Genomic DNA, 24,569 nt, shown 5'->3' on the forward strand with positions numbered 1-24,569 from the left:
TTTAGTTGTAAAAGAAGAAGAAACGTGATCTCGCGGGATTTCACTCAAAAATAACGCGGGACAGTTCAAGGAGTAAATCCGTTGAAACCACAACCATGGCTGAAAGAAACAACATTAAGCAGTCACATTTTTTTTAACTAGACAACAAGTGTGTTAATTGACACGGTCTTAAGATCAGCTTCGTTTGTTAGTCTCGTCTGATTTATATAGAGCCGTTGTTTAACACAATTTATTCTACTGTTTACCGTTGACAACGTTTGTTAGCTAAGCTGAGCTAAGCAGCTGACCGTCTTGGAGAAAGAAGAAATAACCGGCTCTGTTTCAAAATGGATCGAACGGAGGACCTTTCTGCCCGGGTTCTGCTGAACCATATTCTCAGCACCGAGCAACCAAGGACCCCCATCACCCGCAGGTACTTCACCTAAAACTTAACTACATTTTGTTGGGAAGAACTGGCGAAGTCTGTTGTTGTTTTTATTGTTACAAGCTTTGAGTATGAACGCCAGCTCTGATAAATGCTAACATTATTTATCCCATAAGAGACTTAGCAATATAATATGATTTTCGTTACAACAGCATGTAAAAACAAGGCATTGCACAAATAAAAAGAGTAGAAAATGAACAAACATAACATATAAATAACTCAAAATATTATAACTAAAAAGTCAAATATATACATGTTGACAGTGCAAGATAAACTGTAGACTATCTGACAAATAAACACTACAAAGGGCCAAACTACAGCTAACACAATTTAAAAGTAGGATACTATTTACATTACTTGTTCAAGGAGTGGCATGGTAAATAAAATATGCATGTGAAATGTAGAGAAATCCAGTTAACAAAAAAGAGTAGTGAGTTTTCTGCCAGCCAGAGGTAATTTAACACGGCAAAACTATGGAAAATATAATTTCTCAATTATTTAAAACCCTGTATAGAAATACTAATTATAATAACAGCAATCATATATTATTATCCCATCTATCCAAAGATGCACTCTACGGTTTCCTCTGTAGATCAGCATGGGTTTACTATTTTGTTATCAAGCTGTGTAGTTGTGCTTGTTTTCAATTCAAACCTGATTTCTTTTTAGTTTACAGGGAATGATTTACATTTTAGGCAAAGTCTTGTTTTATTTACCCAAGATCCTCCGCCTTTTCAGTTTTTGACATACAAACATAATGATTGAACACCCAATTATGCTTTTCTACAATGTCATTGAAATCACCTTCATAATTCCAAGTGTTTATTGTAAAAAGAATGTTTCTTTTTTTATATCATACTTAAGTTAAGGATTTTTAATCTATAATCATTCGTATCTGTCTTGTCTTAAGTGCCTCCAAAAAACTGAGTTTCAACAGGAGAAGCAGTAGACTGAGAAAGAATGATGCTTTTCCCCAAACCCCAATGGAGATCCTTAAAAGCAGCCAGAGACACAAATTACGGAAGGTGAGGAAAGCTGGCAGAGCTTGTGCTGATCATGGACATGCTGTGGATTTTCTTAAGGTTGACTTATTGACCTTCTTTCCAGAGTATAAACCGGCAATCCCTGAATGCTATGAGTAGCAGGATTCACTCAGGCTCATTCAGATTGCCTAACAGGCTTACATCAAACTCAATGCTGTTGGATGATGGAGAGACACCGAGGCACATCCTCATGAACATACTGCGGACAGGTATGTGCAACGCATGGTTTTATTCACATCTAATGTTGCATCTGATTGTGGCCCTTTTTCAGTCATCTAACTCTTCATGTGATTCAGAGCCTGTGAGGACGCCTTTGTTTCATGAGAGTGCCATGTCAGAAGAGCCGCAGACATCTCAACTCAACTCTAATAGTACAGGGATGCTTTCCAGGTGAGTTGTGTGCATGATGGAAGTTGCATATTGCTGACATTTGGGATGATAGCACTGCCACTAATGATCTTTGATGATTCATCAATCAAGTATTTTTTAAATAATAATTTTGTCTTTTAAAATGCATTTTGAAAAATGTCAATGTCAATTTCTCCAAGTCCAAGATGATGTCTTCAAATGTTCTACTTTTTTCAGTCTAAACCTGATTACAACATCCACTCTGACCCTCTGTCTCTTCAGCAATATTACAGTTTGTATGCTACTGGCTGACATTTGTTGTGTTGTGTGTAACAAGTTCATATTTGCTTCCCTTTCAGTTTGGAGCTGTCAGGGTTAGATTTGCCTGATTTAACTATTGGTGCAGCGAGTACCGTAAAAGGACTGAGCCGGAAGAGACGACGTCGGAGCCTAAATGTAACAGCTTTTGAAAAGCGTCTTAAGGCTGGAGAAGGTAAGGTTCAAGCCACAACTGAATAGTGTTGTATAGTTAGATCCTAAGGAGGTTTGGTGGTCAATTGATAGATGTTCAGTAGGGTTGGATTTAAATAAGTGCTACAAGAATTAGATGATTTATTGAGTTATGTATATGTTACTCGTGTCTTGGTTTTATTAGCTGATGAATGCTTGTGCTTACAGATTTTGAGGAGGAAAAGGAAGAATCAGTACAATCAGACCGTTTATCACCTGCTTCGTCAAGGTCAATTGAATATCAAACTTCAAAGTCGTGTCGTTTTCCTATTACATATAAAAAGTTAGATTGCTGTTGACAATGTGAATGAGGGGATATATAACTGTGGTCTCTCCATTCTGTTTTACAGTCAAACTTCTCTGAGTCTAAAAACACCCTTTGTGGATGTTCCGACTGAGAAGAAATTCCTGCGGAGAAGAGTTTCCAAACGGCGTGTAATCTCAGAGGAAGAGTTTGGTGCTGCTGTAGATAGACAGCAGATGGGAGGTGATTATAATGATAAAAACACTCTTTGTAACCAAACAAAAATGTACCTTTTTAGATCCATGTGCTAATATATCTGAAAAAGTAAATTAAATATTAATGAATTCAATTGATAACAATTTAGGCTGTGAAGTTTCAATAATAATGAAAAAAACACTACTTTTACCTAGATTATATTTTTATGTAAAAAGAAAAAAAATGTGCCCCCCCCAAGTGTATTTTGACCTGGTATAGAGTATGAAATGTACATTTTGAATTGAATACCAGTTACATGAGCAAGCAGGATGAAGGGAGCCAATATAGCTGTTACTTATTTATGAAAGGAGGCTCAAATAGTGGGGTATCAATAACAATATTGTAGGCTATTTGCATCTATTGTGGGACATTATTGATACTTAATGTGTGATTTTTCCCTCCCTTCTTGTCAATGAGACGGGACAGGCTTTGGGCAGACGGAGCAGATTCTGAGTAAGACCACCGACTCTGAGGGCATCACTTTTGGCCTCAGCAAACTCTCTGAATCTGACATCATGACCAACATCCTCCAATGTGACACGGCTCTCTACGACCAGCCTGACGCCACGACCGACAACAGTTCAATAGTCGCAACTCAGGACAAACCAACGGTAATGGCGTCTCAGCTTCAGAGGGAGGTGGAGGAGGAGGAGGAGGAGGAGGAGGTGGAGCAGATGGAAGCGGGGGGTTTAGCTGAATCCCTGGATAGTGTTAGGCAGGATGCAGCAACTACTGAGGAAGAGGAGAACAATGTAGAAGCTCAAACAGAGGAGGAAGCTGAAGCTGATTCTCAAAATGAAGAGACTGCTGCAGTCAGTGCTCCCTCTGAGATAGAAGAATCTGCAGCAGACACTCAAACTGAAGAGGAACAAGAAGGACTTGATTCCCAGGTTGAAGAAGATGTTATACCAGACACTCAAGAAGAAGAAGAAGAAGAAGAAGAAGAAGAAAGTGATGTTGATATTCAACCTGGAGGGGATGATGCAGCAAAGACTCAGTCTGCGGAAGATGAGGAGACCGCAGATGATCAAAGTGATCAAGAGGTTCCTGCAGAGAAAGTGGAGGACGATTTGGCTGATTCTCAACCTGAAGATGAGCATAATGAGAAGCCGGAGGAGGAAGATGCTGAGCAGCAATCAGAACAGGAAGAGCGTGACCTAGAGCACACCAGCAGAAGGGCCTGTCGCTCTGAGGGTCCTGTCATTGTGCCCCTCACTGAGGCAGCGGGAGATTTGGATGATGCCACAGAGGAAGGTGAGGACGTCAAAATATTTAATCTCTCACTAAGTGTAATTTTCTCAAATGATGTCCCATTACTTATTTTTGTCCTTTTATGTTTTATAAATCAATATAATGTTGCTTTTGTATTATTTTAAGTAGGTCTAAATGGTCATACATGTGGGAAATAAAAGGGAAGAATTGGATGAACTGCATGTCATAGTATTTTAGAGTTCAAGGTTTAACAGCTTCGTTTGCATGTAGGATGGTCTGATGGCAAGTCTAAAGCACCAAGCAGCGTGGGCATGGGAAGCCCTGAAACACACGCTTCCTACACGGACCCCGATCCTGGCGCTGATAAAGAAAACTCCTTTCCTCTTCCGGAGCCGGTGCATGATACCGAAGACCTGAGTGACGATTCACCTGAAGAACCTGCTGCTGAAGCCCCTAGTGAGGAGGAGGAGGAGGAGGAGGAGGAGGAGGGGATGAGGATGAGGATGAGGAAGAAGGTGAAGAGAGTGATGGTAAGTCTTTGCTAGAGTGTGATTTATTAAAGGACAAATGAGAATAGAAGTAAAGTGTTTTTTCCTTTCTAAAATCTTCAGCGATCCCAAACAAGACCCCAGCTTTTGTCAGACAGAAACTGAACTTTTTTCAGCCCAATCCTCAGGCCTCATCTACAGTTTTCAAGAATATTCAAGCAAGGTAAGTTGCATTTTATACTACAATCTAGTCCCTTTCTCAAAAATAAAACCTGTCTTTTTCCATTATAGCGTAGTTTAAAAGGAATTAAAGTTATTGTATGTTTATCTGGATGTCACTTGATTATTCATCATCTACTATGTTGCTGACTTTTTATATTTATTTATTATATCAGCAGTAGTACAGGGGACAGTCTTCCCGCTCCTAAACCAAAGCCAGGGAGAAAGAAGGGGAAAGGGCCGGCTAAAAAGCAGACAGAACTTTCCAAGAGCTACCTGATGAACGTGTTCAAACACTTTGCCAAAACAAGAGTCTCTCCAGATGTGTACCCTGTCCTAAAAGATATGTAAGTAACATGACTTTTCCTTTAATTCAATAATATTGCACTGTAATATGTTTAGGACACCATGGACTTCTACCATTTGCAGTACACACACTAGCTTCATGTTATTTAATGTCTTTACCAGAATGGATAAATACTTTGACCGACTGGCAGAGGACTTGGAGACATATGCTGTTCATGCAAAGAGAAAAACCATAGAGGTCGAAGATGCTGAACTTCTGTTGCGAAGGTAGGTGTGATTTGTGCTAAGCTGTGAAAGGACAACACCAATGACTTTGGGATCAATAGTTTCTAAAGATACAAACAAATAAGTTTGTGTTATGGCCGTCAGCAGTGAATGTTTGCCATGTCTTCTCTTGATCTTTGAAATAACATAAATGCTGGTGGGATTATCTGCATGCACACAGCAACAAAGTCATTAATACAATGCTTCAGTATGATGTTGGATATACTATATATGTAGAAATTAATATTGTAGCAGAAAAACACTGGAAAATACCGACCTCTAGGTGGCAGGCTTGAACTCCACGTTTAGTCTGAAGTAAAGGACATGAGACTGACATGAGCAGCAATAATAAGGATCTCTTAATTCTGAATTATCCCTCTAATATGGAGCACATAGCTTACCAACAGTATCCCTGAAAAGTATCTGAAACTCGAGTTATTTTTATGTGCATTTAACCAAACCATTATTTGTTTTGCAGGCAGGGTCATGTGAATGACATGGTGCCAGTGGAAGTGCTGATCGAAAAATATCTTCGTATGGAACAGCGCAAACTCCTAATCCCTATTGCAACCAGCGGAAATATTGTTATTCCTAAAAAGCGGAGATGAATGTTTTATATACTTCCACATTTTACTGTGTACTTTCCCATTTTAGTTCACTGCCTTTGATTTGGACAATTGACGTTTCCAGGTAATAGTTGTCAGCATATTTAAATGTGTAAATATGTGTTGACAATAATTGTTGTTATGTATACTCTTTTCTTTGCAACCATTGGCTTGTTGAAAACAGTTTACCCCTTTTTGAATATATTTTCTTCTCTGGCCTTTGTTGACCGTTATGAATAAATACATTTAGTGAATTGCACGTTTTGTTTTGTATGAAAGTGTTGTGAAAACATTTCAAATAGTGCTTTTACAGAATCATCAGGCTTTGGATAAAATGATTTTGTAGTTGGGCTCTTGTGGGAGTATATTGGAAAAGAAGGCTCAATTTTTGCAGAGGGATTTCTTGTCCCTGGCAGGTCATACTGTCCTGTGTGTTTCTAGATTGGGCAAAATTTGTTACAACTTACCCTTATCACAATCAGGGGAACTAGTGCAATTAATGATTTAAATGATTGCGCTAGATAAATAGGAAACCTCAACCACTCGACACAAGGTTAAAGATGTATTAAAGACCTTCAGTGTGAGCCAATACATCTAGAGTGATTCCATCCACATCATAATTAAAGGAAACCTTTATCCGTTGACACTTTTTTGTCTTGGTCTGCTGTGTTAAACTCTGAAAAAGGCAATACCGCTTTCAGATGATAAAATGATTTGGTTTTGATAACATTTAGGGGCCTCAGTTTGATTTAACCAAACATAGAAATAACTTTAATAATTGTTTTGTATCTTACAAACAGGCAAAGAAGCGAACAAATATGGACAGCAACACACACACTTCAGAATCAGCAGCCCTTTATTTGCCCCACAGCAAGGAAATGTACAAGAACACATGTAACATAATCAAATATGTAAATATACCATAAGCAGAATTAATAAAGAAACAAACAATTTGATAGATGTATAATAGTAAACATAATTAGTCTTTCTACGGGTAAGTATATATAATATAAGATGTGTGTTTATCCTAATATACAGTATGTTTTACATACATATGCTGAACATTGCATACTGTAATTTCTCATTTACTAATGGGCTGTTGGTTTGCTCCGAGACAGCAGGGGGCTCTCTTTGTGAGACTTCATGTCTGCCAGTTAGCATGCTAGCAATCAACAACAGAGTATTCCGGACAACTAGCGTCTTAATTTAACCTAACACAAAGGTAAGCTCATCGATAAATAAAACAAAACGCAGTGATATATGGATTTAAGACTAAAAAAGATAGAATTAAAGCTCTTACGTCGTATTTTTAATTGCAGTTATTTCGACAATTTCCCCGACCTTTTTGTCTGGCTTAGGTTAGCAGCTAGCTCGATCAGTTAGCTGTCGTGCTATCGTCAGAGGGTCTGGATTACACACAGTTTTTATTTATTTTGAAATGTACCATAACTTGTCATCACTGTATATGATTTATGTTTCTTTAGGGGCACACTGTTGTTCAAACCAAGTTTTATTCAAGAAAACAATTTAGAGTAAGCTACGTTTTTCGATAATCTGTATTGTTAGCAGGTTAACTACCTGCTACTGTCACCGCCTACTATAACTGCGAACTGAGCTCCAGTCTCCAGCATCGTCTGCTACAATTTAAAATCGTAATAAATCACAATTAAAATGGCTTTGTTTAAATGTTATATATAGTTGATAATACATATATTTTAAGTGAATGTCATATATATGTAGTTAATAGATGCATGTCAGGAACAAGAGGATGTATCTCCTAAGCCTTTATCCTTATTTTTTTTAGAGCTACGACTGTAGATGATTTAAAGTAGTATGTTTGACTTTTAGAAGTTCTTTGCTTGGTATGATCTGTTTTCTCAATCTGCTCAGAAACTGTCATTCAAAGTTGTCATTTACAATCAGAGGTAGACATACAGTAAAAGTAAAAGTCCTGCCATCAAAGTGTTAGTAAAAGTAAAAGTAGAAAAGTATTGGCATCAAAATATAATTTAAGTACCAAAAGTAAAAGTACTCATTATGCCTATTGGCCCTTTTCAGATGAATATATATGATATGTTTTGATTGTAATTATTGTTAGTTTTAATGACTTTGTTGCTGCAGGGTAGCTTGTGAATTTACTCCAGGTGTAACCAAAGTCTGATTCAAGTGTTATATCTACATCATTATTCCAAATCTGCAAAGTAACTAAAGGTATGTAGTGGATTCAAAGTACACAATTAAACTCTGAATTGTAGTTGGGTAGAAGTACAAAGTAGCAAAACATGTAAATATGATGTACTATCACCTCGAAATTGTACTTAAGTACAGTACAGTAAATCTGCTTAGTTACTTTACACCACTGTTTAAAGTAAGAAAGTGTGAAGTTGTCACTGACTATTGGCTCTCAATTGTATGGTCTGCCACCTGTTGAATGATTTTAAAACTCTGTCTTTAGTTACCAGAAAGTTGACATATGTATTGTAATATGTAACCTGAATCCAGGCCTTTTACCTTTTTTATTTACCAAAGTTATATTTAATAATAGTATATAAGGGAAACTGCCATGGTGGCCGGTGATTTGACCTACTTGCCATGTACTAATTATTGACGTGTCAGTAGAATGCGTCAGGTTTCTGTGGAACAGCACTGATACCACTTCTGTATGTGTCAATGAAAGCATATTTTTCTCTCACGCTGCTGGTGAACACAGTAGTCTGGACATTTGTATCATTGGGAAGATTCTGATGTTGAATTTTCTTGTCAAGTCAGTTATGGGGAATAGTTTATTCAACTTTACACAAAATGGTTTGTCAGTCTGTGGTGTGGTTGATGATAACATTATATTGTATAATGATTCGTGATGGATTTGAACACGAGTGTATCTGTGAGGCAGAGCTTGGCTTTCTTGCAGCTCTTGGAAACTCTACTTGTCTTTTTGGCACATTTCTTTCCCAATATTAAAAGTCAAAGTGCTGCCACACAGCAGATTTAGCAGAGTCTTAAACCAATTTTTTTCTGGCTTTGCCCTCCAGATATACTGACTATACACAACTCAGTTTAGCTGAGCTCACTTAAAGTCTGATGATTTACAGTCAAATCCACTGCGTTAGCACAGCTTTTCCCACAGTGCGAAAAAGAAATGTAATTACAAAAATCTGTTTTCAACTCTGTAACGCATGTAATCATATTTCATTTTTAAAGTGAGTCACAAACTTTATTTCATCCCTAATACTTTAAACGTTCCTTATTGGAACCTGATGTCTGAACAATAAAGAGCAAGTGTAGGCAAAAGAGATTACATTTTAGAATAATATATACCGTAATTTCCGGACAATAAGCCGCTACTTTTTTCCCACGCTTCATGCCGCCAAAATGGGATTTTGAAAAAAAATAGACAAAAAACTAATGTGACGTAAATCGAGCGTGCTCAAACTTCCCATCATCCTGATTACGGTAGTCATTTTGTCACCCTCATCATGGCAAAGACACGGAGAAATGCATATGATGCAGCTTTCAAGTTGAAGGCGATCGATCTGGCAGTTGGAAAAGGAAATAGAGCTGCTGCACGGGAGCTTGGCCTTAATGAGTCGATGATAAGACGTTGGAAACAGCAGCGTGAGGAACTAACTCAGTGCAAAAAGACAACAAAAGCTTTCAGAGGGAAGAAAAGCAGATGGCCCGAACTAGAAAATGAGCTCGAAGACTGGATCAACACACAGAGAGCAGACGGCCGAGGTGTTTCAACTGTGCAGATCCGACTGAAAGCCAAAACAATTGCCACCGCAATGAAGTTTGAGGATTTTAGAGGTGGACCATCGTGGTGTCTAAGATTTATGAGACGTAAAGGCCTGTCCATCAGGGTACGAACGAGTCTGTGTCAGCAGCTCCCTCCCGACTACGAGGAAAAAGTTTCAAACTCCGCAAATTCACTGATGCAAAGATAGCGGAGCATTCCGTCCATTTTTGTTCCAAGCCGTGTTTCGTTAAAGCCTGTGTAAAGTTCATTTGTTTCAATGTACCGGTAGGCACCTGCGGCTTATTTATGTACAAAATACAGTGGGTGCGGCTTATATTCAGGTGCGCTTAATAGTCCGGAAATTACGGTAATCAGGGATTTTTTTGAAAATTACTAAATGATTGAATTTGAATCATAATGGACATTTTTCCTTGATTCAACTTCCTCGAAAAGCACTACTGCTGAAGCATAATGAAGCGTAAATGAACTTGAATAGTGAAACTGTGGCTCCACTGCTCCTTATCCGATGCCCCTTAAACCTCATTTAAAGCTTTAATGACGGGACTACTTGCAGTGTTTTGCGGCCTGCAGGGGTCTCTGCCCTTAGAGGTCAACATGTCATGTGTAAGTGTTTGTAGTGGTGTGAGCCAGGTGACTGGACACATTAGATATGCATTGAGGTCTCTCCTGCTTTTAACCTCCCGTGCCTGTCCGAGTGAGGAGGGTTTTAGTGAGGAAGTACAGGGAGGAGGTAAAGCCTGGTAGCTAATGCTTTTCTGCCCGCTCAAATCCCCTGCAATGTAATTGTGGTTCTGCACAAAGTCAGGGATGAGAGCGAGCCAAGCTGATCGCTGCAGCAAAATCAATAGTTCATACCTCTCTGAGATTGAGTTTTTAGGAAAGGAGGAGCACCATGACCGAGGGCAGAATATGAAATCGCTCCCACAGAGGCCCGACACGCGCTGTGCAATCGATCCCCAGTCCCTGTACCAATTATAGTTTTAAGGTTTGTCTGTGGCTTACTGCAGTCCTCAAAGACCAGAGCTTTGGAAATAGACATTGTGTTCACTGACACTTCGACAACGGTTGCAATTTTTTATCCCCCTTGGAAATTGCCGTCTGAAAGGCCTTCATACCTCTAGTGTTTAATTTAGAGCAGAGATTGATTTCTCTTTTTTGGTCAGAGGGACAGAAGCCCAGGAGAAAGCATGGTCATAACTGCCACCTCATATATCATATCTCTACAGATACATTCATTCATTTGAATTCATATTGAACTTCATAGCTAATCCTATATTATCTGCTCTGCCACATTATTTGTATGAACACTGCTGCGAAGTTCAGGCTGATTTGTCCTCACATGATTAAGGTGGAAAAGATTGCGATGATCAATCTGTTCATGGATTCCTTACCTTTCCTCTACCATCTACTAGATTTTGAATGGACATTTATTCATACTTCTCTCTGTCGGTTATATGAGGGGATTTGATCGCATCCCTTAACTTAAAGAAAACCTCACTGCGATTACTGCCGACACAGATGATCCACATTTGTGATAAGTGTGTAGATTGTCTGGTGAAAGTTCAGCAAGCAACTATAAAAAAAATCAGCATGCCGCCTTTGACCTGTGCTGATGGTAGTTGATGTTTTTGGAGAGTCTTCGATGGATACATCTACCAGAGTTTGGATATTGTATGTTCTTTATGTAAGTCATGTGTCAGAAGAGAACAACTTACATATTTCATTTGGAGATTTTATTGGCTGGCTGATTTTGGAGGTGTGCAGCTTGGTGTTGCATCTCTTTATCTCTTGTTCCAATACTCTGTTGCAGAAGTTAAAGCTGATACTCTAAAGAGAATGACCTCGTCCTGTTTTTTTATTGCATTTTTGACGAACCATGCAGCCAGTGTTAATTGCAGTGACATACATTGCCTATCCTTGATCTTCTTCACAGTAAAAGCCACCTCTTATCTGGCCAGTCTAAATGCTTTTTACCCGAAGCAGCAGAAGTTACAGCAGTTAGCGAATCCAGCTGACACAGTGTAACGAGAATAAACTCAGGATAACTGTGAGGCTGCTATCGATGTCATAACAATCCCACTGGGTTACATGCATGCATAGCTTTCTTGAGAATCTGCCATGCTCCAGTTGGCAATCTGAATACAACACAACCTCTGCCACAACAAATACTTCCTACAATATTGAGGTATCACTCCTGATTGTAAACAGGATTAAACCCTTGTGGCTGAGTTGTCTGGCGATTTCACTTCTTTTTTCAATCTGTTTGTTTCACATCTCAGCGCTTGGGTGTTTGAGAAGAAAGCAGTTGTGTGCCGGGACTGTTTTAATGCAGCGTGCGTCTTCATCAGAGTCCACGTGTCCACAAACCTGTATTTGATTTCTCTCTCATGCCTTTGCTTGATTTTCTTTTGTCTCCATCCAACCACTTTGTGCAGCAATTTATCTGTGCGAGTGGTTCCTCGGACGGTGGCCCATCTTTCATTCGCCACCTGTTCTTCCATTTGGCCTCTCTATCACTTTCTTTCTCATTTTCGTTCCCTATACCCCCCTTACTTTATCTTAGTCTCAGTCCATCTGGCTACTGTTTAAGAACGAAGAACAATCTGTGGTTGTCCAAAGACAGTTTTTAAACTAAGCTTCATATGGTTTGTTTTGCTTCGGCAAGATGAAGCAATTTGATTGGAGCAATGCTGGCACAACAAAGCCATTTTTGTTCCCAAATTGTTGGTGCATTCGGCACTATATAATCACAGGACAGCCATGTCAATAAAACAAAAATGATGAAATAAACGATATTACAATTATTTATTCCCCATTTAGACTTCCTCTTTCCTCGGGCTCTGACTGTGACTCATTAGTATCGCTCAGTTCCAGCAGAGTGGTTGGCAGCGTATGAACATCCTGTCCCATCCGAACACGTTTCTGTTGCATAGAGTTTCAGGGACTACGCTGTTACTGTGAAGAAGATATCATAGAAGTTAATTTAAGTTTTCCATTTTCATACTACATACTATGCACAATGCCCTGTAAAGGAGAATTTGGAGGGATTCAATTCCTTCCTGAGATGTTCCCAACGACTTCCATCATCCTAGGGTTTTCTCCAATGAGCTTTTGGCTTTGAATTGTAGAAAAAATGTCGCTTACATCGGCATTGTCAGAATTTATCTATAGTCCTACGCTAAAATGCTAAGCTGATTCAAAGGGAAGCAAAGTGTATTTAAAGCAAGTTGTTTACTTTACTATGCTACTAAAATCTGTTGTAAATGTTCATGCTCTCATCGTCCAGTCTGTTCCGATGTTAGATTTCACACAGCCTCTAAGCAGCATCACTCAATGCTTCACCTCCATTCAGTGACACCATCAACTCCCAGACGTCACCATTCGTTTCGCTGCTTTTGCGACCCAAATGAATTTATTGATGAAGACGTTAAAGTCTTTGCGTGTGAGAGAAAGCTAGAGACAGATTAATGGTTGGAGCAATGGTAAAATAGAAAATACAGTATTGAAGAGTGGAACAATAATTGGGCACAGATTGAAAGCATGAGGTGTTGGAATGGGATGAAAAAGGTTTATGAATCTGGCATTGTGTCTAGTTGATTTCCAGTTTTGGGAAATACAGTCCCTGTACACTCGTATCCCATAATTAGACATTTATGCTGAATTTTAAAGTGTTTGTTATTTTAATGAGCAAGTGAACATTAACCACGTGCAATAATAAAATCAAAAGTCCCATCTAAGCAAGGCAAGTGTATTTATATAGCACCTTTCAACAGAAGGCAAATCAAAGTGCTTTACAAAAATGAAAGACATCTAAAGCTACAATTTATAACTTGCAATGTCATTCTCATCTGCAATGGTTGTTTTTTTTAAGAAGTCAGCATTAAAAACGGCTCATTACAATTCATTTCCATTTATAAAAATGCCTGTTAATAGCAGTTTCTTGGAACTTTTCGAAGTGGCGGATTCTTTTCTGGATTCAGCCCATTTACAAAAAAGGCTCAACTCTAACGGTTTCATTTTACAGGGCGATGGCACCTCCTGTAGTTTGCAAACAAAGAAGCGTAATATCGGAAAGAAGTCAGGGTTGATATTTAGTGCATGGAATAAACATCTCAGAGCCAGGCGTCAGGGCCGCATAAGGTAATGGACAGTATATAGGCATGATGTTGAAGTGTGTTAGCGCGTGTGTGTTTATCCGTTTCTGTGTGACTTAATTAGGGAACCTTGGATTTGGCCAGTAGCTCCATCCGAGTCCTGGGAGGCAGCTTGTTTATTTACAGTTCATTTTGGAGACTTAATTGCAATTGCGGTGGCTATTGATCTCAGAACAGGCTCGGGCCATCGATCTCCCGCCGTCCCCCAGCGGGTCAGGGACAATTCTTCCCGCCGCAACTCCACAAACCTCAATACCAGGAGATGTGGCCGCATAAATTAAGTGATATTGAATATAAACTGGATTAATGAAATGATACAGCGCCTATGTGTTGCATTTCAATGAGCTGTTTTTTTTCCTTCAAATGAGTTTCCTGCAGCCTCGTTAGGAGAGTGTGTCTCACGCAGCTAAACAGGATTTTGTAGATGATGGGATTTCAACTCGATCAACTAATCACACTCACATTGTCGGTTTCTAGGGGGCAAACTGCTTCCATCTGGCGTGTGCTGATGCAGATGGACGTCAGGACTGAACATTGACGAGTGGAAGTGACGGATTTCTTCTCCTCACCCTCTTGCCCCCGACACCTTCTGTCACGCTGGCAATGTCAAGAGTCCCGAGTCCCCCTCCCCCTGCGGAAATGTCCAGCGGGCCCGTGGCCGAGAGCTGGTGTTACACACAGGTACAAATAAGGCCAAAAGCACTGTTACATGTCAAATACATCCAATATTCCTAGCTTTACTGACAGTTGTCTGCTTTGCCAGATCAAAGTGGTGAAGTTCTCTTACATGTGGACCATCAACAACTTCAGCTTCTGTCGTGAGGAGATGGGAGAGGTCATCAAGAGCTCCACCTTCTCTTCTGGGGCCAACGACAAGCTGAAATGGTGGGTGGGCAGGAACGCCGTGTTTCATCATATTCTAAAATCCAGGTTTCAAAATCATTCTGCAGTGTACAGGAATTGAAACGAATTTCAACATGCATTTTAGTCTGCCTTATAAATCATACATCAATTTTGATCCCTTTTATCAAGCAAACCTTCCACACAAAATAGCATTTCACAGCAGAACCTTGTTTATATAACAATGGTTTTCTGATGGAAAAGTGCTTTATTTTTTTGAAACTGGTCATTACGTTTAAACTAATCAAATATTTGACCAAATACTTGCACTGCAGTGTTTATGCAAACCTTCAGGGACTATAGAGTCATTTTTAGAGTATATTCTTCAAGTTTAGTCTCAGTTTTGAAGGTCTTTCTTCTCATCAAAAAAATATGTTTTTCAAAAAGTGTGAATCACAGTAACCACAAGAGGCCCTTTAGCATTCAGTCATAAGTATGCACAACACATATTAGGCTGATGAGTCAGAAGTAGTGAGTGCTCTGTTAGCCTGCTGTATTCCTTTAGTTCAGGACAACAATACATAAACACTTCATATTTAATTCAAATGAGTCCAGTAAGGAGTTCATTTTCAAGAGATCCTAAATATCACATCCTCTCCCCATCAGGTGTTTGCGAGTGAATCCGAAGGGCCTCGACGAGGAGAGCAAAGACTACCTGTCTCTCTACCTGCTGCTGGTCAGCTGTCCGAAGGCAGAGGTGCGCGCCAAGTTCAAATTCTCCATCCTCAACGCCAAGGGAGAGGAGACCAAAGCCATGGGTTAGTCCGCTGGGGAGCCTAAAGTTTTGAAGTCTTGAAGAGTCAGATCTAACATCCTGTGGAGTTCGCAGTTTTCCTGCAATCTTTTAAAATCACTTTTTCTTATCTTTTCTTGACTCCTTTTTGTCTTGATCCTCTGCAGAAAGCCAGAGGGCATATCGCTTTGTCCAGGGGAAAGACTGGGGCTTCAAAAAGTTCATCCGGAGAGACTTCCTCCTAGATGAGGCCAACGGTCTTCTACCTGACGACAAGCTCACGCTCTTCTGCGAGGTACACTGCCTAGTCTCAAGAAACACCCTTTATCACTCCAGTGCCTTTCTAAGTATTGCATTTAATTGAGAATCTCTCCACCAGGTGAGCGTGGTGCAGGACTCTGTGAACATATCGGGGCAGAACACCATGAACATGGTGAAGGTGCCGGACTGCCGGCTAGCGGACGAGCTGGGGGGTTTGTGGGAAAACTCCCGCTTCACAGACTGCTCCCTCTGTGTGGCGGGACAGGAGTTTCAGGCTCACAAAGCCATCCTCGCAGGTACAGACACGAGGCAGACTGTGGGTGTAATATTTGTATTTAAATGTTACTGTTGCTTGACCGATAACTCACACATTAACATATTGTTCTTATATCTCCTCATCCCCCCTCCAGCACGCTCCCCCGTATTCAGCGCCATGTTTGAGCACGAGATGGAAGAAAGCAAAAAGGCGAGTCCCTTCAGCTTGTTTTACCCCTAGAAATGAATGTGTTTTTTTCCCTAGCGTCTCACTCCGATGTTCCCCGCTGTGTTGAGGAGTTACAGTGAGTGAAGGATTGTGGGCTGTCAAACGGCTGCAGCACGGAGCTGTTTGCAGAAGCTGAATGATAGCGCACCTGAAATGAAATTGTCCTGCCGTACTCGGGGGTCAGGATTCATCCTTCACTGACAAAGCTGCAGAAGCAGAGAATTGCTTTTTCTTTTTCATCTGTGCACATGTGACTGTACGAAATGAAATTGCAGGAGAAGCAGCCCAGATGTTGTTGTTGTTTTTTTTTACCGAGGCCCTTTTCTGTTACAAAGATTTAAAAGAATAATACATTTCTCTTTTATAAATTTGAACCCTAGGAGTAGATTTAATCTGCAGATGGAAAACATGACAATGAAATGGTTTTAAATTGTGTTTTAAAACAAACTGCAAACTTTTTCTCTCGAAATACCTTTTGAAATGAGAAGTGGTCGCATTGTTCAATCTGCTCCAAGGTTACAATAAGTGCACATATTGATCTAGTGGCTAGTCTCGACAAATATTAAATCATTTGGACTGAAATCTGTGGTTTATTGTTGCATATTTGTTACACTGTGTACAGATGTATTTATTTATTATTTGAATGTGTTTAATTTTTTCGTGGCTTGATGCACAAACCTGATGAGGTAAACTTGAGGTATCATACCTGCTGTAGTTTGAGCTCCTGCCGTGGAAACATTATTCTAACCTTGGTGTCTCTTCCTCTCAGAACCGTGTGGAGATCAACGATGTGGAGCCGGAGGTTTTCAAAGAGATGATGTGCTTCATTTACACAGACAAAGCTCCCAACCTGGACAAGATGGCTGACGACTTGCTGGCAGCGGCTGACAAGGTATTAAAACAATACATCGACTATGCTAATTATGAAAAGAAATCTGTATCTAGCTCTGAATATTAAAGATCTACCGCTCTCTAGTATCATTGTCATCAATACTGCATCCCATGCTTAGAACGTGGGATAATCCAAAATATGGAGATGTTATTTCTAACCCAAGTGCCGAGCGCTACAACATCTGTTACAGCAGATGTTAAAATTGCTGTCTCTTCTGTATTTAATTTGAAGACAGCAGACACGGTGATGACATGAATTAAGTGCACAGTTTTCACTAAACCTATTACTGCTAATGTCCTGTCTCTGTCTGTAGTACGCTCTGGAGAGACTGAAGGTCATGTGTGAGGACGCGCTGTGTACAAGTCTGTCCGTGGAAAACGCAGCTGAGATCCTCATCCTGGCTGACCTGCACAGCGCCGACCAGCTGAAAACTCAGGCGGTCGACTTCATCAACTAGTGAGTTCACTCGTCATCCCTTTTTTTTTTTTACAGATCCTCAGAAGTTCTCCGAACAGTTTGTCTCTGTTGCTGCGTCTGCTCCCTCTCCTCGTCGTCTCGGCATTGTTACTGATGATACCAGACACAGACAGTGTCACCCTCGCGCCTCATCCCATGGTGTCTCTGTTCATAATTTGATTTCACATATCTCCCATGGAGGGATCTGTCTGATATTATTAAAAGCGTCTAGAGGCATCAGGACAACCTGACCTCTCACTACCACTGTTTCAGGTGTCGACCTAGATGAATGTGAAGATAACTCTGAACATGTGTCTGTACTCAGCCCACACATATTCCTTCAGATTGTGTCCCTTCCTTAAACTACATCATTTATTTGTATATAGCTGAAACAATTGATATCATGATTTAAAACGTGCGCTTCTATTGGCTAGCGCTCCAAACCATTTTACTTGATAGGCTTAGGGGCGGGACATCTCTGAGCGGTTGACCAATCACAACAGAGCCAGCCAGCTAACCAATCAGATCAGACTGGGCTCTGGTTTCAGACAGAGGGTGAAAAGAGGTGCTGCAGCACAGGCAATATGAGAAAAAATAAAGACCTTTTTTGAACATTAAAGCAGGGAGACATGTCCCAGTAGAGACAGAAAACACAAACCCAAACTTGAAAATGTGCATTATCTGTCCTTTTTAAATAAAAAAGGTGTATAATATTTGATTTGGATATTTTACGTATAATATACAAATATTTGATTTCTACCGATGGATCTTCCCTAACATTATGTCTTTCTGTTCCCGTCCTCCAGCCACGCTGCGGAGGTGATGGAGACGGCAGGTTGGAAGTCCATGGTGGCGTCTCATCCTCACCTGGTGGCCGAGGCGTACCGCTCCCTGGCTTCAGCACAGTGTCCCTTTCTCGGACCGCCACGCAAGCGCCTCAAACAATCCTAACAGCAAGACGCTTACACCCATGCATACGCACACACGCACATGCAAATACACACAAAGACACACAGACTCTCCCCCCCCTCACGCAGGGACAACCTTCCCCTTGCTGTTACTTAGTTCACTACCTACAGCCTCCCCCGGATCCCCCCCCCTCTGCCCCATCCAAACCTGCTGTATTTGGTCTCTTCTAAAGATGGAGGAAAGAAGGAGGAAGAGGAAGTGGAGGGGAAAGAGAGGGGCAGGTGCGCTGGTGAAGTGGATGTTTCTTGTTTACAAGAATAAACACAATACCCCTTTCTCCTCGGCTCTGGCCCAGTGAGGTCAGACATTGTGCTCCTATCCGTGTGTGAAAACCAAACCTCTCGACACCCCATTATTTCCTACTTTGGAATCCGTACGGGAGGAAGGACTGGACACCCAGAAAGAGGATTAAAAGACAGATCAATTAAGCTGTGTATTTTATCATAAGGCTTCTTTATGCTCGGTTTGGGGTCCGAGATGCCCCTAAACTCTCGAACACATGGGCCTGCGAGGGACAGAAGAAGAAAAAATGGGCCTGTTAGTTACAAACTAACCCCCTCCCCCCCCCTGAGAAAGACAACAAGGGCTAGTCTAAAAAGCAGATATGGGACAAACTAAAAGTTAATACTCCCGCAGAAAGTTGGAGAAACATTGCACTAAAGTCACAGGTCACCCCCTCATGAACCCTTACCAGCAGTAAAGTAGAAATACTGTAGGCAAGCACATACTGAAGACCCAACAGGACCACCAAGAACAAGAACCCTTTAAGAAGACAGAAACGACACATGTACTCCAAAAACTCTGCTTCATTCGCTTCCGTATTCATTTTTTGTAAAGCCGTGGAGGAACAGAATAGAGAGGGTACAGAAAAGCAACCGGATGTCATTCATGGGGAAATTGTATTTTGTGTGCGGATCTGTTTAAGAGCCTTGAGAGGAAAAAATATCCCAACGTCTCGACGGACAAACCAACCAGGAGACAACAAATGATGGAAAAAAAGTGGCCAGGAAATGGTTTCAAATTACAATTGAGATTGAATCAGGCATGTTGATGTTATTCTATGACGAATTTCCTATTTGTTTGTTCCCCCAGAACTGTCATTTCTATTTTTTTCATAGGAATTTGTACAGACACCAATGTTTTTTTGAAGCTGTGTAAACAAAAAAGCATTTTCAACCGTCAAATTGAAGAAAAAAAAAAGCGGACATGTTTTCCTTTGCAGGCGTAAAGACTGAGGGGAAATGAAATCGAAATGAACACGTTTTAATGTTCAGAAGAGACCGAATGTGAAAGGATGCACACCAAGGCAAACCACACGAAATACATTTAAGGTTATCATTTCAACCTGGCGGGAAATGGTAACTGATCGAAGGAACTGTCGTTTCTTTCCTGTAGATATCGCTGGTTATTAAGTGACACTTAGTTGTTACCATTTTTTGTTCCCAACAGATTAAACCACAACTATTTTGTATTGAATGCAATGCAAACCTTGTCTGGTATTTTTGTCTGAATCTGTTATCTTCAGTTGTCTCATTAAAGAGATGTTTAATAGTTGATTATGGGACTACACAGACACAGATCACATCTTAAGGGAGGGTGTCAGTTTAATGACATTTCATTTGGTGACTGAAGATTTATAAATGTATTTATTACTGGCATAAACCTAATTGTAGTGTGTATCCCATTACTGCAAATGGAACCAACTTTAAGAGATGTTAATATTTAATGTGTCCTTGTTTTATTTAAGATTAAGATTAATTAAGATTCAACTTTATTGTCATTGCACAGAGTACAAGTACTAGGACAACGAAATGCGGTCTCTGCATTTGACCCATCCTAGTGTTAGGAGCAGTGGGCTGCCATTATGTACGGCGCCCGGGGAGCAGTGTAGGTAACCAGTGTCTTGCTCAGGGACACCACGGTGGCACTTGGTCTTTCGGGGACTTGAACTGGTGACCTTCCAGTTCCCAGGCCAAGCCCCTATGGACTTTGCCACCACTGTGCAAGTCGCACTGTCGAAAACATGAACAAAACACGAGTGAAATTTGGACAAAAAGCAACCAACACACTTTTAAGTGCTGCAATGTAAGTAATAACATTTATCTGAACAGTTAAGTATTTAAGTTAAGTCCCTTAGATTTTTACTTAAGCATTTCCACTGCTACATTGCACTTCTTCCCCCCTCGTCATATATTTTCCCTCCACTTTAATGATGTGAAAGCTTTAAGGAATAACTTTTCCAGTAAGTATATGTTGGTCTTAAACATTCTGACACATCAATATATATAACTATAGTAAATGATAAACTGCACGTGTTGTATGAGACTTGGTTATCGATGTTTTGAGATAGCTTCGCTGTTGCAGGCCTGATTTACGTCACTCGTCACCACGGAGGAGTTTGAGGGAAAACCTTTTCTTCAAAAATTCGAGGTAACACGGTGAGTAGTTGATATACAAATTTTATTTTTTTAAGTATTCTTTTAATATGTTTATTAGGGTTGATTGTTTTACATACATGTTTTTTGGTGCCTACATAAGGCCCAACATTTGGCAAGATCTGGCAAAAGTGTAAAGTAATATGCAAAATAAGAACGTTGCAAATGCATGGGACATCCTGACTATACAGTATACATACACTGCCTGGACAAAACAAAGGTCACACTCTAATATTCGTTGGACCGCCTTTAGCTTTGATCACGGCACGCATTCGCTGTGGCATCGTTTCCACAAGCTTCTGCAATGTCACAACATTTATTTCTGTCTTGCATTATATTTTCGCCAAGATCTTGTATTGATGACGGGAGATTCGGACCACTGTGCAAAGTCTTCTCCAGCACATCCCAAAGACTCTCAATCGGGTTCAGGTCTGGACTCTGTGGGGGCCAATCCATGTGTGAGAATGATGTCTCATGCTCCCTGAACCACTCTTTCACAACTTGAGCCCGATGGATCCTGGCAATGTCATCTTGGAACATGCCCGTGCCATCAGGGAAGAAAGAATCCATCGATGGGATAACCTGGTCCTTCAGTATATTCAGGTAGTCAGCTGACCTCATCTTTGGGCACATAAGGTTGCTGAACCTAGACCAGACCAACTGCAGCAACCCCAGACCATAGCACTGCCCCCACAGGCTTGTGACCTTTTTTTTGGCCGGGCAGTGTAAATAGTCTTATTTTTTAAGTATTAAAAGCTGAACTATATCAGCCCTAACAAACCAAAACGTGCTATTGTCTAGTATCAGCAGATATTAATACATGTAGAGCAAATAATTACTTTATTCAATTGTTATTTTGAGAATCATTCATGCCGTTAATAAAGAAGAAAATACTGAATATGATTTAGTTCCCCTCAGGATTATCTGCATTATTTATGTTAAAGTTAAGGCTTTCATGAGCAAGTTTCATAAAAACGTAATGATGCATTGAAAAATATATTAAAAAACAAACAGTCGCCACATCAATAATGAAAATAATTGTTTGTTGCAGCACTAATAGCTACTGTGCATTTAATAAAAACAGTCTAAGACAAATCCTAAAACAAGCAAGATATTGAACTAAAACATAAACTTTAAAGTAGGCTGAGGCTTTCCCTGTGGCTAACCTGTGGGCAGGTAGGCTCCTGGATTCTGGGAGCTGTAGTCCGGACACACTTTTTGCACCAGTCTGTAGTCGGTGCTGTAGAAAGAGACGTAGATGCAGATGACCTGGAAGGGTTTGGAGCACATCCAGGTGACGTGGCTCTGCGTCTGCTCCTGAGCACAGGTCTTGGAGGGGTCGTAGTTACACAGCATCACCTTTTTGTTGCGCTCCGTCTTCTCGTAGTCCACCCTGCAGTTGAACGTCTTGGAGTCTTTAGGGTTGACCACGCTCTGGCGCTCCAGATCAAACTCTACCTCCTTCATTGGTGGGACGAGGCTGACGGACACGTTGCCCACACCTGTGGAGTTGTGGCGGAAGTAGACACCTAGAGAGCCGTTCCCATGATCCACAATCTTTCCCTTTATCAGCAGATTCAGTTTGACCGTTTTGATGTTTGAGTAGAAGTCCCCCCAGCTGAACGTCCTGGAGAACTTGGATGCTCCATGGACTTTCATGATGGGTCGGAGCTTTATATTTAAGGATGGGTTTGTGTGTGACTGTGAGTTTCCTCCAAGTATTTCCAGAAGTCCCTGCTTTGCATGGGGAATTAAAGGACCGATGATGGGGAGTCTGGTGTTAGGAATCAAGGTCCCAGTTCGGAGCGCCGAGTCTTTCTGGGAAGAAGGGTCTTCAGATGATGCTCTCTTGCTGAAGGAGAGTTTATCGTGATGTTGCCCAAGAACAAACTAGACAGAAATCAGGAGAGAAATGTGAATGTTCAGCCCAATGGGACATACATGTTAAACCACTGTCCAAAAAACAAAAAGTGATGTGTCCAAAATAGAAATACAATAATGAGAAACTCGCAAAAAATGTGTTTATTTATTTTGGCATGGTACTGCAAAATAACTCAGAATTTTACAGAGGTATCTGGTGTCATAAAAGGTTTTCGATGAAAGTATTTTAAAAAAACACTTAAAGTGCATAACATTTATAAAACTTTTTGAACAAATACACTTTTTTACTATCCACCTGCTTGCTCAATCTATCCCTAATATAACAGGTGTAAATGATGTTCAGTGTCCTTGACTTACCAAACCAAAGGTTCCTTCCAGAAGTATCCAAGTAAAATACCGTGGGGCAAACATCTCCATACTGCACAAATCCCTGACTTAAGATCCATCCACTCTCACCTGGACTTCATTCAGGCTGAGTGTAGTTTTTTTTATAGTCCATGATGCTCCTTCCACATCTAAGTGGGAGACTTTTTCCTGCAGAAATCCTCCTGTGTGCTGCAGCTCCCCCTCACAACACACACTGGGAGGCTGTGTCAGATCTCAAGGTTTTTAACACTCAGTTTTGCGGTCTCCCCCCCCCCCCCTCTCTCTCTCTCTCTCTCTCTCTCTCTCTCTCTCTCTCTCTCTCTCTCTCTCTCTCTCTCTCTCTCTCTCTCACTTACCTCTAAAGATATGTAGTGTTAATAATACACCTTTGGATATTCTGCCTGTACACCCCCCCCCCCCTCTCCCCATCACTGAGAAACACCTTGCATTATCTTCTGGGTGATGAAACAATGTAACTGACACTGTTTTAAACAAGGATTATGTTTCGATTAATTTGACCGTCACTGCCACACTGTGGCCACAGAGGGCAGTGCAGGCTGCGCTGAAATAAAGCTGAACTATAATACTAGACTCAATACAAACATAAAGTGCATGTGTAGTAAACAATGACATTTTTTATGCACTATGTTGTTTTGTTGTGCTAAATGTTGTTTTAATATTTTGATTCAACTATTTATATTTCCTATTTTATACCACTGTAAAGTGTCCTTGAGCACCTGAAAAAGCGCTACGATATAAAATGTATTATTATTATTATCATTAATTTGTCACAAAAAGTCAGAGTACAGTATGAAAAAAGGTCTTAAAATGTGTCATATTTGTATTAAAAAAGAAATAGAAATCTCACAGTATAACAAGCCATGAAATGCACAAAAGTCATAGCAAAGTACATACTATAATATTCAATAGAAATGTCATATATGCCAAATAATGATATCATAAAATACATAAAAGTCATAGTATGCACTAAAATGCCTCAAGTATGTCATTCAAAACAACATATTGTAGCTTGCTATAAAGAGTGATAAAGGACGCCATACTCTCATCAACAAAAGCAGAGTAAGGTTGGAGGCTGTTGTAATTGACACTTATTTCAAAGCATTTCCTGCATTGTTTTTAGCTACGTAGCTCACAAGAATTTCAGATCGTGGCTCTGAACCAACCCGGAGATGTGACTTTGCCACCTTGCAATGATAACATCTCTGCGGCTGCTTTGTTTCCTGTATCACAAGTTTTGTTACTTGCTTATACAATCATAGTGTAACCTATTTACAATCCCAAAATCAACCATAATCATTTAAACTCTTAATTTGCCTCATAAAGTTGAAGATAAACATGACAT

The 24,569-nt window shown here is 40.4% G+C and overlaps 3 protein-coding genes across 3 annotated transcripts; 2 read left to right on the top strand and 1 right to left on the bottom strand.

Annotated features, from left to right (window-relative positions):
• Window positions 1-53: 53 nt before the first annotated feature.
• cenpt (centromere protein T) lies at window positions 54-6,172 on the top strand. The gene is given in 14 exon segments (XM_063893622.1): window positions 54-412; window positions 1,335-1,449; window positions 1,532-1,676; window positions 1,764-1,857; window positions 2,175-2,308; window positions 2,494-2,554; window positions 2,676-2,812; window positions 3,242-4,078; window positions 4,307-4,523; window positions 4,526-4,566; window positions 4,648-4,747; window positions 4,923-5,090; window positions 5,212-5,316; window positions 5,792-6,172. Coding segments are annotated over 14 exon segments (2,370 nt in total). The 5' UTR covers window positions 54-326; the 3' UTR covers window positions 5,922-6,172.
• Window positions 6,173-7,051: 879 nt separating this feature from the next.
• LOC134871377 (speckle-type POZ protein) lies at window positions 7,052-20,016 on the top strand. Its single transcript, XM_063894141.1, has 10 exons — window positions 7,052-7,140; window positions 14,307-14,510; window positions 14,593-14,714; window positions 15,336-15,487; window positions 15,630-15,757; window positions 15,842-16,019; window positions 16,134-16,189; window positions 16,977-17,099; window positions 17,413-17,555; window positions 18,362-20,016. Exons 2-10 carry the CDS (start codon window positions 14,433-14,435, stop codon window positions 18,504-18,506), a joined length of 1,125 nt encoding a protein of 374 aa, XP_063750211.1. The 5' UTR covers window positions 7,052-7,140; window positions 14,307-14,432; the 3' UTR covers window positions 18,507-20,016.
• Window positions 20,017-20,967: 951 nt separating this feature from the next.
• On the bottom strand, window positions 20,968-23,411 carry LOC134870471 (neurexophilin-1-like). The gene is made up of 2 exons (XM_063892655.1): window positions 23,198-23,411; window positions 20,968-22,849 (listed from the first exon to the last, which is right to left on the bottom strand). Exons 1-2 carry the CDS (start codon window positions 23,255-23,257, stop codon window positions 22,121-22,123), a joined length of 789 nt encoding a protein of 262 aa, XP_063748725.1. The 5' UTR covers window positions 23,258-23,411; the 3' UTR covers window positions 20,968-22,120.
• Between the last annotated feature and the right edge of the window lie 1,158 nt (window positions 23,412-24,569).

The sequence above is a fragment of the Eleginops maclovinus genome, chromosome 10 (genome assembly GCF_036324505.1).
Source record: "Eleginops maclovinus isolate JMC-PN-2008 ecotype Puerto Natales chromosome 10, JC_Emac_rtc_rv5, whole genome shotgun sequence".
Lineage (NCBI taxonomy): Eukaryota > Metazoa > Chordata > Actinopteri > Perciformes > Eleginopidae > Eleginops > Eleginops maclovinus.

Excerpts from the sequence above, each read along its gene's own strand:
- LOC134871377 (XM_063894141.1), top strand. The coding sequence starts at position 14,433 with ATGTCAAGAGTCCCGAGTCCCCCTCCCCCTGCGGAAATGTCCAGCGGG. Across the intron at positions 16,020-16,133 it reads TCACAAAGCCATCCTCGCAG|CACGCTCCCCCGTATTCAGC; the intron begins GTACAGACACGA and ends TCCCCCCTCCAG. Across the intron at positions 17,100-17,412 it reads TGCTGGCAGCGGCTGACAAG|TACGCTCTGGAGAGACTGAA; the intron begins GTATTAAAACAA and ends CTCTGTCTGTAG.
- LOC134870471 (XM_063892655.1), bottom strand. The coding sequence starts at position 23,257 with ATGGAGATGTTTGCCCCACGGTATTTTACTTGGATACTTCTGGAAGGA. Across the intron at positions 22,850-23,197 it reads TGGAAGGAACCTTTGGTTTG|TTTGTTCTTGGGCAACATCA; the intron begins GTAAGTCAAGGA and ends ATTTCTGTCTAG.